General features: G+C 37.4%; 1 protein-coding gene across 1 annotated transcript in view; it reads right to left on the bottom strand.

Moving 5' to 3' along the window:
- Window positions 1-273: 273 nt before the first annotated feature.
- DNAJB4 (DnaJ heat shock protein family (Hsp40) member B4) overlaps window positions 274-14,417 on the bottom strand; it is a 44,009-nt gene continuing 29,865 nt past the window's right edge. Inside the window, exons 2-3 of the mRNA XM_044085871.1 lie at window positions 8,811-9,385; window positions 274-1,935 (exon numbers count right to left, since the gene is read on the bottom strand). Coding sequence (XP_043941806.1) covers window positions 1,702-1,935; window positions 8,811-9,385 — 809 coding nt within the window. The 3' untranslated portion in view covers window positions 274-1,701. The remainder of the gene's footprint in view (window positions 1,936-8,810; window positions 9,386-14,417) is intronic.

The following is a 14,417-nucleotide window of genomic DNA, read 5'->3' on the forward strand; positions in this document are numbered from 1 at the left end:
TTAGAGCTTTGTAAACACCTAATAATGGTCAGCGTTTTCCTTTCAAGTTTTTCTTCTTATAAACAATTGTAGATAGATGAGCTGTACTGCATTTGCATGTTTGTTGGTATGTAAAAAAATTACCATGTTGGTGGTTTTCTTCCTGAAAGGAGAAACACCTGATCTTAAGGGAGAGTTACTGCCCAAGTATCCAGAGAATCTCTGTTAGTCCACAGGCAGTGACAACGATATGGAATGCAGGAGGACCTAAGTTCAATTCCCCAGCAAAGGTCATATTTTTCCATATTTCATTTCTTTATTTACTTAAATTTGTTAACCAGGATACAGAACTAACCCAGAAGGCCAAATTCAGGCTCAAACTAGCTGTAACAAAATACATAAATGTTGCAAATAGATAAACAATATTAATACAAAGCTTCATGCATGTTTCAGTTGTAAAAAACAATGGTGGGTACAGGATTTGTACTGTATTTGGTTGCGACTGTGTAAAACAAATCACCATGTTGACAGTTTCCTACCTTAAATGAGAAAGAGCTGCTCTTAAGGGAAGCTCATTGTCTAAGTGTCCACAGGCAATGAGAAACATATGAAAATCAGGAAGTGCTGGGTTAAATTCCGAGATAAGTGTCAGTGTTTATTTCTCTTGTTTCAATACCCTATTAGATCCCTCTTTTCATAGCTGTATTATATCCTTAAAGAAAACACTTGTCAGGCCTCCAAGGCTGATTTAAAAATATGTAGTTTGTGTTTGGTTATTGATTTTACTTTGCATTTGCCTGTTGTTGGTCAGTCTATAGTAGGAGCTGTTACTTGTGCCAAAGTGCAACAGGTTAGAAATTATTCTGTTGCATCTTGCATACTCTAAAAGAGAAACTTTGCAGAAAAAGGTGTCACCTAAAATTCAGCTCCCATATATCCATGCAGACTATCATTCAAACAAAAATGTGTTTCAATGACTTTTCTTCAACGTCAAGTGTGAAGTTTGGACATCCGCTACTTTCTCTGAAATCCATCAGCCTCAGAGATGTTGTATTTAGTAGCAAAGGTATGGAGAATGTGCCTTCCTAAGTGGAGGTTAAGGGATCAAAACAAATTCATTGGATGTTTCACCTGAAGAAATGTTTTCAGTGTAACACTGTCTTCTGTCTAGGGCTGACCAACAGGCCTGCATCAAAAAGCACTGTTTTAAACAAATATTCAAAAAAATATATAGTACTGCTTTGGAAGCACATTAATTGTTGACAGTTAACACTCATGTTAAGACAAAAAAAAATGAAAAAGTACAAGAAAAGAATCATTACTCCTTTAGTTGTGGTATTTCTGAAATAATGACTTTGTCCTCCATGTTTGGTTTCACATGGGTATTCTAAGGAACCCGACAGACATATCAATGCTAACAAGACAAAGCCCACCATTTCCTTTGAAAAATTATAACCTATTTACAATCCAATTATGTTACACATAAATATGTGGGCAAAAAGATGATTAAGATGTAAATAATAAATATTCCATATACAATTAAGTCTGTTTTCAAAATGTTCATTCTTTGGAAAATAATTCACTTTCAACCATGCATTATTATCAAAATTCTAAATATTGCAAGAAAATAATCAGATTTTAATGTTCTGGCATGTGTTGTCCAGTATTTTGTACCATGTGGATATAAACTCTTCTAATCATCATCTAATCAGCCTTCCCATCTCAAACAACAGGAAGATGACGCTTAAGAATTTCCTTTGTTGATGCAGATAAACTCTCTGGGAATTTCACTTCAAATTCTACTATAAGGTCCCCTCTTTGTTCGCTGCTTTTAGGAAGAGGTAGCCCGTAACCTATTAGTCTTCTTCTCATGCCAGGTTTCACAACTTCGTGCAACGTGATACTTAAGCCCTTTCCTTCTATTGTAGGAACAGTAACAGAACAGCCACACAATGCCTGGAAGTGAAACAAAAATCACAATCAGTACAATTCTTTAATTCATAAATAAATGTGTTATAATCATTAATATTCAGTGAATATAAAAAGTGTACACACCCTTGTTAAAATGCCAGGTTTTTGTGATATAAAAAAAAATAAGACCACAATAAATCATTTCAAAACTGTTCCCACCTTTAATGTGACCTATAACCTGTACAATTCAATTGAAAAACAAACAAATCTGTTAGGGGAAAAATATAAAAAATAAAAAACGTACAATAAGCTGGTTGCATAAGTGTGCACACCCTTAAACTAATAATTTGTTGAAGCACCTTTTGATTGAATTACAGCATTCAGTCTTCTTGGGTAGGAGTCTATCAGCATGGCGCATCTTGACTTGGCAATATTTACCTACTCTTAATTGCAAAATTGCTCCAAATCTGTCAGCTTGTGAGGGCATCTTTTGCGTACAGCCCTCTTCAGGTCACACCACAGATTTTCTATTAGATTTAGGTCTGTGCTCTAGCTGGGCCATTCAAAACTTTAATTTTTTTCTTGTGAAGACATTCTTTAGTTTATTTGGATGTATGGTTGGGATCACTGTCGTGTTGAAAGGTGAAATTCCTCTTCATCTTCAACTTTCTAGCAGATGCCTGAGGGTTTTGGGCCAGAGGTAACTGGTATTTGGAACTGTTCATAATTTCCTCCATGTTGACTAAAGCCCCACTTCCAGCTTAAGAAAAGCAATCCCAAACCATGATACTGCCACCACCATGCATCACCATGGGGATGGTGTACTTTTGGTGATGTGAAGTGTTGTTTTTGTGCCAAACGTACCTTTTGGAATTGTGGCCAAAAAGTTCAACCTTGGTCTCATCAGACCATAACACATTTTCCCACATGCTAATGAGAGACTTGATGTATTGTTTTGCAAATTTCAGCCAGGTCTTGGATGTCTTTCTGTATAAGAAAAGGCTTCTGTCTTGCAACCCTACCCCATAGTCCAGATATATGGAGAATACGGGAGATTGTTGTCACATGTAGTACACAACCAGTACTTGTCAGAAATTCCTACAGCTCCTTCAGTGTTGCTGTAGGTCTCTTGGCAGCCTCCCTGACCAGTTTTTGTCTTGTCTTTTCATCAATTTTGGTGGGACATCCAGTTTTTTGCAATGTCACTGTTGTCTCATATTTTCTCCACTTTTTGATGACTGTATTCACTGTGTTCCATGGTATATCCAATGCTGCGGAAATTGTTTTGTATCCTTCTCCTGACTGGTACCTTTCAACAATGTGATCCCTTTGATGTTTTGTAAGCTCTCTGCGAACCATGGGTTTTGTTGTAGCGGGCAACTGAGTAAATGTCAGGAAAATCCTACTAGGACAGCTGAACTTTACTTGGGGTTAGTCAGTCTCTTTAATTGATGGCAGGTATGTACCCAAGAAGACTGAATGCTGTAATTAAAACAAAAGGTGCTTTTACAAAGTATTAGTTTAAGGGTGTGCACACTTATGCAACCAACTTATTGTACATTTTTTATTTTTTATATTTTTCCCCTAACAGATTTGTTTGTTTTTCAATTGAATTGTACAGGTTATAGGTTGCATTAAAGGTAGGGAAAGTTTTTAAATTATTTATTGTGGTCACATTTTTATATCACAAAAACCTGGCATTTTAACAGGGGTGTGTAAAGTTTTTATATCCACTGTATATGGATGATATTGAGAATTCAGAGTAACACACATCAGGTAACAAAATCTTTCCAGTTTCTTTTTTTTATTCATTTTATGTGAACAAGGTGTGGCATTCTACTTACACCTGATTATTCTTAAGGGAGGCTGTGAATATTTTGCCTGATTATGTGAATTGTACATTTCCACAATACGCTTGCAGAGTTTATTGGAATCAGATCTAAAGGCTGTCCACTGATCTGTACTTTCACTATTGTGCCATTCTTATAACACTGCACAATACATTTTATTACACATAAATGCCCACAGTTCAATTCCAGCTCCAAAACTAATACAGTTCCAAAACAGGTACCATCATAGAAAAATTCATTCTGCATCAGGCCATGATAGAAGCAAGCAAAGATCCATATAATTTTATTCCTGTTAATTAGTAATAGAGGCCATGATGCAGCTGCAGGTTTTACGTGACACTAGCATCTTCACAGAAACCTGTTGGTCAGAAATGTACTATTTAAATACATTGATTTCCAGTGAAATGTATAAAAATATGTGGGAGCTTTAAAGAATACATGCTGATACACAAACTGTGGCAGGTTCTTGGACAGATGGGAATAGTGGGTCACTTTATTTGCCTCCTCAGACATCTGCATGCAGAACAAGAACCAACGGTTAGAGCCCAGTATGGAATAATGGCTGATTCAGGACTGGGAAAGGACAAGGCAGCAAACTGTTACCCTATTTATTTAAATGATATGCTGAATATATCATGTACAATTCTTGTTAAGATGACTCAAATGCTGAAATCAAAATTACTGGGTGAAATATTAACAACCTCTGACATACAGATGATACCATTCTGGTGACAGAAAGTGAAGAACAGTTGAGGGCATGTGGATGAAGGTGAAAGTAGAAAGTGCAAAAGCTGATTTGTTGTACATTAGTAAACTAAAATTATGCTATCTAACCATAGCAATTCTTTGTAAACAGATAGGGAAGAGGTGGAGACAGTGACAGGTTTTATGTTCATAGGCTCAGTGATTTCTGCAGATGATGACTGTGCCATGAAATTAAAAGAATCTTGTTTTTTGGAAGGAAAACTATGGCAAATCAGGATAATATTTGAAAGCAAAGACATTACATTGTCAACAAAGGTCTGCATAATCAAAGTTGTGGTTTTCCTGATAATAACATATGACTGTGAGAACTGGACTATAAGAAATGTCTGCACCAGAAAATCGATGAATTTCAATTCTGGTGCTGGAGAAAACTTTTCAGAATTCTGTGGACTGCAGGAAGATAAAATAAGTCAATACTAAAAGAAATAAATGAAGACTGTTCACAAGAAAGACTAACAGTAAAAACTATGGGTAGTAATCATAGTCACTGGTCTTATGCGTATCAAGAATTTGTGCCAAGCTGCAGCTACATTATAAAGACCTAATCTGGGTGTCCACATAAAGACACCCATATATTCAGTAAATAACACATTTTATCTTTTTAAATTCACTTCTAGATAGCTGCGATGAACGCTGCTTTCCTTAAGTGAGTGTCAGCAATATACGCAGGTTTTCTCAAGCTCGCACTCAGCTCTCCATTATGAAAATAGCTGAACGTAATCGACACTTTACACTAAAATGCTTATATTCGTAAATAACCAGACTAGTTTTAATCCATTTTATGAAGTTACAAACAGCCCAAACGATTATGTGAGTTTCTGCCCAGACCTCCTCTTTTGCATAGTCACTGCTGTTAACTGGCACTGAGCATGTTTGCATAAAGGTATTCAGTTATCTTCACCATTCAGTCTTGCAAACGTGTGAACTCTGAGATTATAAATACCACCCTAAAACTCATACACTTTGGCCACGTAATATGAAAACAGGATTCTCTAGAGAATGCACTGATGCTGGAAAGACTGAATGCAAAACATGAAGGGGCAGCAGAGGCTAATGTGGACAGACAGCATTACTGAAGTAATGAATATGAATTTACAAGAAAGTGAAGATGCAGGTCTTGACAGACAGGCCTGACATGCTAAAGTCCTTGAGGTTACAAAAAGTCAGATTCAAGTAAGCAACTAAACAATAACAAAAAAAAAAAATTCCTAATGTAACTTTTAAAAAAGAAGATATTTATTTAAGTACTATATTTTTGAACTATGAGTTTGCCTGAAGCACTGGTATAGCTAGCGAAAACAGTAGCTGTTTTTATGGTTTTCACAGCCCACTAATGGAAGTAATTGTATAGAACTGCACAAGAGTCAAGGCCAAGAAGCAATTACATGTTTTCTCCATGCATAAGATAAATAGTTTTTTTGACATAATCAGCCTGATTCATGTAAGCATGCACTCAAAAAGAGATGTTTCCTTAGCTATAGATACAATTTATAATTAAAGCATCTGTTTCACATCTCCAGGATGTGGGGGTTCCTTCCTGACCACCAATCACTTTCTGTGTTAAGTTCACGTTCTATCCATTTCAGTACTGGTTTTCCCTAAGTATTATGGTTTTCTTCTACCTAACAAAATGTGGTTGACTGGCTAGTCTAAAATGTCCATATATGTTGTTGTGTCTTTCGGCTTATCCCGGTTAGGGGTTGCCACAGCAGAACTCCGTTCCGCTAATGTTTGGTAGTGGATTTTTACGTGCCGAGTTACCAGCCCTGATGCACAACCTTCAACGAAGGCACGCCCATTCACGCATGCCTCCACACAGAAGACGCTCTAGCTGAGAATCGAACGCGACAACATCTTGCTGTGAGGCGACAACGCTACCGCAGCACCACTGTATTGCATTAACTCTTAGTCTTGTAGCCTTGTTCTTGGCTAAAACAGTTTGAAATACATCAGATCACTTACTCAGTTAACAAATTACTAATTCAAAACTGATGCATGTACTAGTTGGGCTATAAAATATGGGACTGTTGAACAGACTTTGCATAGTAGGATTGGTATGGGGCTACTGTGATAGCCACATTCAAGGATTAAATATCAAAATAAGGAAAACTTTGTTGTGGGCTAACTAATGCTATGGATAGAATGCTCATTGTTACTACAACTTGGGCAATGTTTGAATACAAAATAGCAATCTACTGATCAGGAGTGAAACTGCAAGCTTAGTAGGTGATTCACCTATAAGGTCTGGCAGCATATAGGGCCAAGTTCCACAGCTGCTATACCCAAATCATAGACAGCCATTAACACAGGACAAAAGTTCACATGAAAAGGGCTAAAAATAAGGCCAAGTCATTTTATGAAGCAAAACAGAGAAGATCAGAAATGTTTCACATGGCCAGTAATTTATCTCTGCAATGGGAATTTTGCAAACACTGCTAAATGTGAAAATGAACTCCATTCAGCTAAAGTCATTGCAGGGGAAATTCTCCTTTCCCTAACTTGAGGTGATGTTATAGATTATTATATTAACCAAATCAACTTACAAAAAGTCAGTACTTTTTAAAATACTGTGGACCAATTAACAGCATGTTTAATAACTAAATCAATATTACTCCATGAATTAATACTCCATCTATTGCTGGAACACCTGGAGAATAAAAACACCTATGTGAGGGTGCTATTCATTCACTTCAGCTCTGCTTTTAACACAGTCAACCCACTTCATCTGGTAATGAAGCTACTCCAACTAGACACCAGCAGTCCCATTTGCAACTGGATTCTTGACTTCATCACAGACAGATCTCAGAAAGTGTGCATAGGTAATAACTCATCAGATAGCATCACTTTTAACACTGGAGTCCCACAAGAATGTGCACTAAGTCCCTTGCTGTTCACCCTGTTAACACATGATTGCACAGCCAGGTACAATACAAACAACATCATCAAGTTTGCTGATGACACAACAGCGGTGGGCCTCATCAGTAACAATGATGAAACAGTGTACAGAGATGAAATGGAACAACTAATTGCCTGGTGTGGAAATAACAACTTGGCACTAAACATAAACAAGACAAAAGAGATAATTGTGGACAATAGAAAAAAATCACAAGGGACATTTTCCCCTCACCATCAGTGTTGAAACAATGGAAAGAGTGAGAAGCACAAAGTTTCTGGGAGGGCACATCGGTGAGGACTTGTGCTGGAACACAAATACAAATGTCACTCTCAAGAAAGTGCACCAGAGACTATACATTTTAAGAAGGCTGAGGACAGCGAATCTCCCATTGACAGTTCTCACTACCTTCTACAGAGGTACTATAGAAAGCATCCTAACAAACAACCTCGTAGTATGGTATCAAAGCTGCTCTACCTCTGAGCGCAAATCTCTCCAGAGTGTGGTGAAGACAGCCGATACGATCATTAAGACCACCTTACCACCTGTCCACAACTTGTAGTTATCTAGATGTCTCAGCAGGGCCAGAGGGATAATTAAAGACTGCACTCACCCTGCTTACAGACTGTTCCTGCATCTGTCATCCGGAAAGTGCTCCTGAAGCATACATTGCAGAACTACGAGATTCAGGAACAGCTTCTTCCCTAATGTCATCAGGCTGCTGAACTCTAGTAACCACTACACTCCATGATGCCCACCTGGGTCAGAAGAAACTGTCTCAAACTGTGCATTAACCTGGTTACCAGTCTCATCTAATACTTAGTGCAATATTTGCCATGATTGTAACTTACAGGCCATCTAGGGCAGTAGCAATGCAGTAAAATATTTCTTCTTTCAGTACAGTACATGTTGCAAATTCGTAAATTAACCATAGTGCAATACACTAAGGTTCACAGTGCAATACTCAAATGTCTCTTTCTGTGCAAGGATCAATGCAATCTCTTAACTAAGTACCTATGCAATACTAAAGTCTCATGCAAGTTAAGTGTTCACTTCGAAAAGTGTTAACATGTGTTTCTAATTATGTGAAATATTAGTCTGTCTACCTGCATGTCCGTGATGTAATAGCTAGATGTTATATTTGTAAATGTCTGTGAAAATAGTCTATATGTTGTTGCACATTGAGTCTGAAAACATGGAATTTTGTTCAGTTTTTGCACTTGTGTGATTTCTGAATGACAATAAAGTTTACTTTGACTTTGACTTTTGACTTTGAATATTATACCTACCATGAAAATGAATTTTTAATGTTGAAAATGTTATGCAAGAAGGACAACTTAAAACCCAAATGATGCTGTTGAAAATTACCAGTCTGCATTATTATTTTACATAAATATATCCCAAAAACTCACCTCTCTTAGGCTAACTTGTACAGGGCAGATAATATTTGAACCATCCCTTTTGAAACGATTATGAGGTTTATCTTTGATAACAAATACTATGTCTGCAGGAATTGTGTTGGGTGTTTCATCTCCCTCTTTAGGAAAAGTAATCTTTGTACCCTCTTTCCAGCCCTTCTTTATTTCAATGGTAAGGATTTTATCCTCCATTCTAACTGTCCTACCATCAAGGTTAAGTCTTCTTCTGGAAATCTTCATTCTTTTAGTACACCCACTGTAAATATCCTCGAGAGATACTTTGAGGTCATGGATTATAGGAGGATCCTGTTTGCATCTATGCTGCACACTGCTTGTGTGCCTGTCTCTGGGAAAGCCATTCATAGTGAATGCAGTAAATGAGCCAAATGGATCACTATCCACTTCCATGTCCTCCTCATCCCGACAGCCAGGCATCCGCCTTCCAAAGAACATTTCAAAAGGATTAGAGCCTCCAAAAAATGCAGCGAACGTTGCATGTGGATCACCATGGAAAGTGTAGTGAAAGTTTCCTCCAGGACCATTAGGACCACCTGACCCACCTTTCAGTCCTGCCAAAAAAAAAGAAATAGAGGGATTTGATTAATAAGTGCCTTATTTCAAATCATACGCCTTATAATATAGAACAACATTGCTATACATTATATCTAGAATGCAAACAAAAAAGAGAAACAAATCTAATAAAAATACAGCTGAATTAACACATTTCAAAGTGTATATATTGTGTTCTTTATGAAAATATAGTGAAATGCTATTAATTTTATTTATTTAATTGCAGGCTTAAAGTGAATGACTCCTAAATACTAAGGAAAGATTCCACTTTATCCAGTGAAGACAGCAATCTGAGTCATTCCTTCCCTCTCCCCTCCATCAAGCGGTTCTCACTTTCTAAACCTCTCTATGGACGTTGTGCAGCCTGACTTCCTAACAGCCCCCTGATGAAAAGCTGCATCTAGGGTCCTGTTCAGGCATAAAAAAGAAGAAACCTTTCCCATGCAACCATACTCTGAAAAGTAACTTTCATCTTGGGGTCACCACCACTTTTTTCTCAGAACAGTATTTTGTAGTAACATCCCACAAGTGTGTATACTTCTGTGCAGAACCCCATAAGTTACATAAATCCTACTGCTTTTTGTCCTACAATGCATGGTTATGCACTATAACAACCAGTCCTTGTTTTTTCTAGGTTTTGCGCATGCCTTGATTCCTCCCAGTCTCTCTTTCCTTTCAGATCAAGCCTCTCCACTTCTGTTGACCCTCCAGTAGTCTCAGGTTAGTTCCAAACACAGATTGCCCACAGTAAAAACATATGCATGTCTCTTCTCTCCGTCAGGGGGGCCAGCTTTTTTTATTGTATTTATTTACTTTGATTTGTTAACTGAGTAAGTGGTCTGGTCTACTGAATTTTTTCAGCCACAACCCATCTACAGAGAATCAATTCACAGTATAAGTTCAAACAAGGCAAGTTACAGTGGATATATACAGTTTTGTTGTTAAGAAAAATGTTATATAAAATCAGGTTTGCATTCTATACTATGTACAAGAGAAAGTATGCAAAACAAAGTAAACATGCAAAGAAAGCATGCACACATGAATCAACATACACTGTTCCACATTAGTTTAAGATTCTAAATTCTGAAGCTCTGTGTCTTTGCCTATATCATGAAAGCATGAGCATATGGCTTCTTTCTTTTAAATAATTTCTGTACATCTCTAGTGTGTTGTGGCACTTGACTTCATTTGTTAGGTGACTACAAAGAGTAGACCTTGCTCTGGAGGAGCCTTTCTCTCCTACAGCTAGTTTGAATCTGGGCTTGGAAGAAGTAAGCAGGTCATCTTAGGTTAGCTACTATAAGGTCTACTAATTCTGGTCTATCAGAGGTAGTTTTCTTTTGAGGGTAGGACAGTATCCTGTTCTAGGAATTTTGAATATAGTAGGAGAGTAGCCTTATCTAGTATTGGAGCCAGTGCATGGCCTTAAGTACTTCACAATGGTGTGCCCTTTATACAGGAGTGCAGAACTTCATATTGTTAGCATAGTTACGCAGTTTCGCTGGTACTTTCCCGATGCTGCTTTACTGAAAGAATTTACTGTTGCAGCGAGTTTCATCACAACATATTACAATGTTCAAGCCAGTGGTGCACTTTTCAGAGGGTTTCCCCTTTTTCTTCACTGTAGTGCGACATTAAAGTTGGTATATACAATTCTAGGTGGTATGGTGGGGTAGCCCCCCCCCCCATCACGGAGGGTTGTGCAGTGGGACTTGCCTCCCTGGAAAAAAGATTTGGTACTTACATATTATTGCAACCAGATTTTCACGGCAATAGCGGTTGCTCGCCAATCAGGAAATATGGTCGTGAAAGTGGTTGAAATGTAAAACAGTGTGTTTTCTTTACCAGAAAAGATAATTTTCCACAATGCTAGCAAAACAAACTACAAAACATACTGTTATTGTTTCTTTGTGCTCTTTACTGGCAGCATGTCGCTTCTTGCAAGGCTGCTCAGTGAATGTTCCATTTTTGTGTCAGCCAATGCTGTCAAATAATGGTCATACATAGTTTTGGGAATCACAGCTGTGTCACTTCTGTCCTGGTACTGCTACAAGACAGTATATAACAATTGCTGAAAGTTCCCAATCCACATACTAAAAAAGTTTTGCTTTACCAAAATGTTATTTCCTGTGTCTGTGTTTTCCTTCTGTGAATGATTCCTTCGTCACACTGCAAACACTGCATTCATCAGCAAGGCAGCATCCATGACAGTTAAAGTGCGAGCCTGTAATACAGGCAAAACACGAAGAGGATTTATTGTATTTTTTCAGCTGCTGTAGCTAATCTATAGCTTCTGAAATGCAAAGCGGACTTTGATTCACACCTTACACTGTTTCATGCAGTTATTACTATTTAAGTATGGGAATTTCGCAACCGTGAAAATCTGGTTGCAATAATACGTAAGTACCAAAGATTTTTTTGTGATTTTTATGGGAGTTTTTTTTGGTTCACTATTTTTGACATGCAATTTACGATGGATGGTGAACTGAAAAACTGTGGTTCGGATTCGCATAGGAAAACCCATATTTTTACTTCTGAGGACTGTAATTTATGACAGACTACATGCTGAGCACAGGTGCAGCATATTCTAGTTTAGGAAACAGCACATTTTTAGATATAGATTTATTGGAAGAAGGATATTCTGTAGCTTAGTTTTAATTGCGAAAGAACTTTTAATAGTGATTTTGTTTTTTATGATTACTGAAGTTAAGGAGAGGGTCCACTGTTAGGCCAAGACATTTTTGCTCATTTGCTATTGCATTTTAAATATTTAATTATTAGTTCTAGTAGTGACTGAAGTTTCTTTACAGTTGAAAAAAAGCATGACATTAGTCTTGACTGAGATGATTCATAGTCTATTAGTTTGAAGCCAAACACAGGTAAGAGAATTTTGTTTGCAGACTTGTTTGGAGGGACTGGTGTATTTTGCTGGCATCTAGTAGAAGTGCATTCAAGGATATGGTAATATTAAGCTGTAAATGGTCTAAAGCTATGACTTTGACAAACAACAAGACTAGAAGGGGGCCCAGTACTGAGCCTTGGAGAACACCTGTATTAATACAGGGAACATTTGACAAGATATTCCAGTAAATTTGGAATGTTCTGTCTTTAAGACAGTTATAGAACCAGGCTATTGTCATTACCATCAAAAGCTTATTTGTTTTTAGTTTGTGCAGCAGAAGGCTGTGGTTAGCTGTTTCAAAAGCTCTAGTTATGTCAACAAATAAACCTGTTGATATATGTCCTTTATTATTGCTTCTGTATATAAAATCAGTGGCTGACAGTACAGCAGCCATGGTACTAAAGGAATTCCTAGGTTATGTTATTGATCACAATGCAGGCCACAGTCATTAATACATTGTTTGTACAGTAATTTTTAAAATATTTTTGTTAGAGGGCTCGGCTTAGATATAGGTTTGTAGCATTTGAGCTGAGAGGGTGATTGTTCTTTTGCTAGTGGTATAACGGTAGCACGCTTGAAGGCAGTTGGCTCCTTACTGGTTATAAGTGATAAATGACATATATGTGTTAGAGTTTACTCAATATTTTTGGTGCAAGTTCCAGAAAGGTAGGATAATGTTTGGTAAATCTGGATCCTGAGGTGTTACATTTGGATAACAGACATTTAGTTTCTTTGACTGATGTAGCAGAGATGTGGAAGTTGCATAGCTGACAAGAGGATAATACCATACATTTTCCTGAGAAATATCTGTTTGAAAGTTGAATGAAGAGTTAGAGGGGATAGTAATGTCAGTCACAGTAAGGAAATTCTTGTCGTCATTGGGGAAAACTGCAAGGTCACTTTGTTGGATAACTGTAGGGCAGGGGGAAGGGATTAGAATCGGTCACGTGAGGTATTTTTAGTTCTTCCCAGAAGAGTTTTGGATATTTAAAGGCAGCAGTCTGCCTTTGTCTTGGGTGTAATGCTTTGTTACTATTAGTCACTAACCTTGTTGATTTTCTAAGTGTGAGGAATTCTTGGTGTAGACTATAGTTAGTGGGATGCTTCCAGTTTTTACAAGCTGAGTCCCATGCTTCATTTTTTGTTATCATTGCTTAGCAAGGGGCTTTTCTGAGCTCTGAAATTTCTTCTGGTCACAGGGAAGAGGATTTCCTGTATCTGAGAAAAGACAAGTAAATAATGACAGGCTAAATGAAGGATCTTGCAGAGTATACAAATTTGGACGAATCTATGTTAAGTGTATAGCAGCTGAACATTACTATGAGGAAAGGGTCTTTCTATAATTATTTGATTGGTTTTGAAAAGCCAAGTGTAAATGACAGGGCAGTGACCACTTATGGTGTTAGGTTGTATATTAGTATTAATCTGTTTTATGTTAATTGTTATATTAATACAGGGTAATTTCCCAACAGTAAGTTTGGTCTAATTGGCTGTTGAACCAATTTTTCAAGTCCTTGAATTTGTAGCATTTTGTTTACCTTGCCAGCCTCAGGACCTATAGCACTGATAGTGAAACTTCCAAGTACTATACTGTTTTCCAGGATAGGGTGAGGAAAATATTGCATATGATTTGTTTGATTATGTTAATAGAAGAAGAAGAAGGAGAGGATATACACAGTAACAACTGAGATATGGAGGAGGCCTCCTACTGCAAAATGGCAAAGAATCTTGTCAAGGATTTTTTTCATCCGGTGTACTTTCTTTTTTTTTGCATCTTTGTGTCATGTGGATGATGTTTTTCTGAAGATAAGCATTGCTCCACATCCATTTCTACTTTTTTATACTGTTATCAAAGCTTAGGTTGTGATTGTCCTGAATGTATGTAGAGGGACAAAAGCTATATTTCTTCCAGGTTTCTGAAAGAGCAATGATGTGTGGTTGTTCTGCACTACTTCAGGCTTCAAAGAGAGTTGACGTATTGTTGATGCTACATGGGTTAATCTGGCTGATATTTAGGTATTATTGTAGTTTGTGAGATAACACAAGAATGGTGAGTTGGTATAACAGGATTGTTATTAGATATTATTGGACAGGTGTTTAGAAGAATGTCCTAGGACAACACGAACTTG

The sequence above is a fragment of the Protopterus annectens genome, chromosome 10.part0 (assembly GCF_019279795.1).
Source record: "Protopterus annectens isolate FY-2018-M chromosome 10.part0, PAN1.0, whole genome shotgun sequence".
NCBI classification, from domain to species: Eukaryota; Metazoa; Chordata; order Ceratodontiformes; family Protopteridae; genus Protopterus; species Protopterus annectens.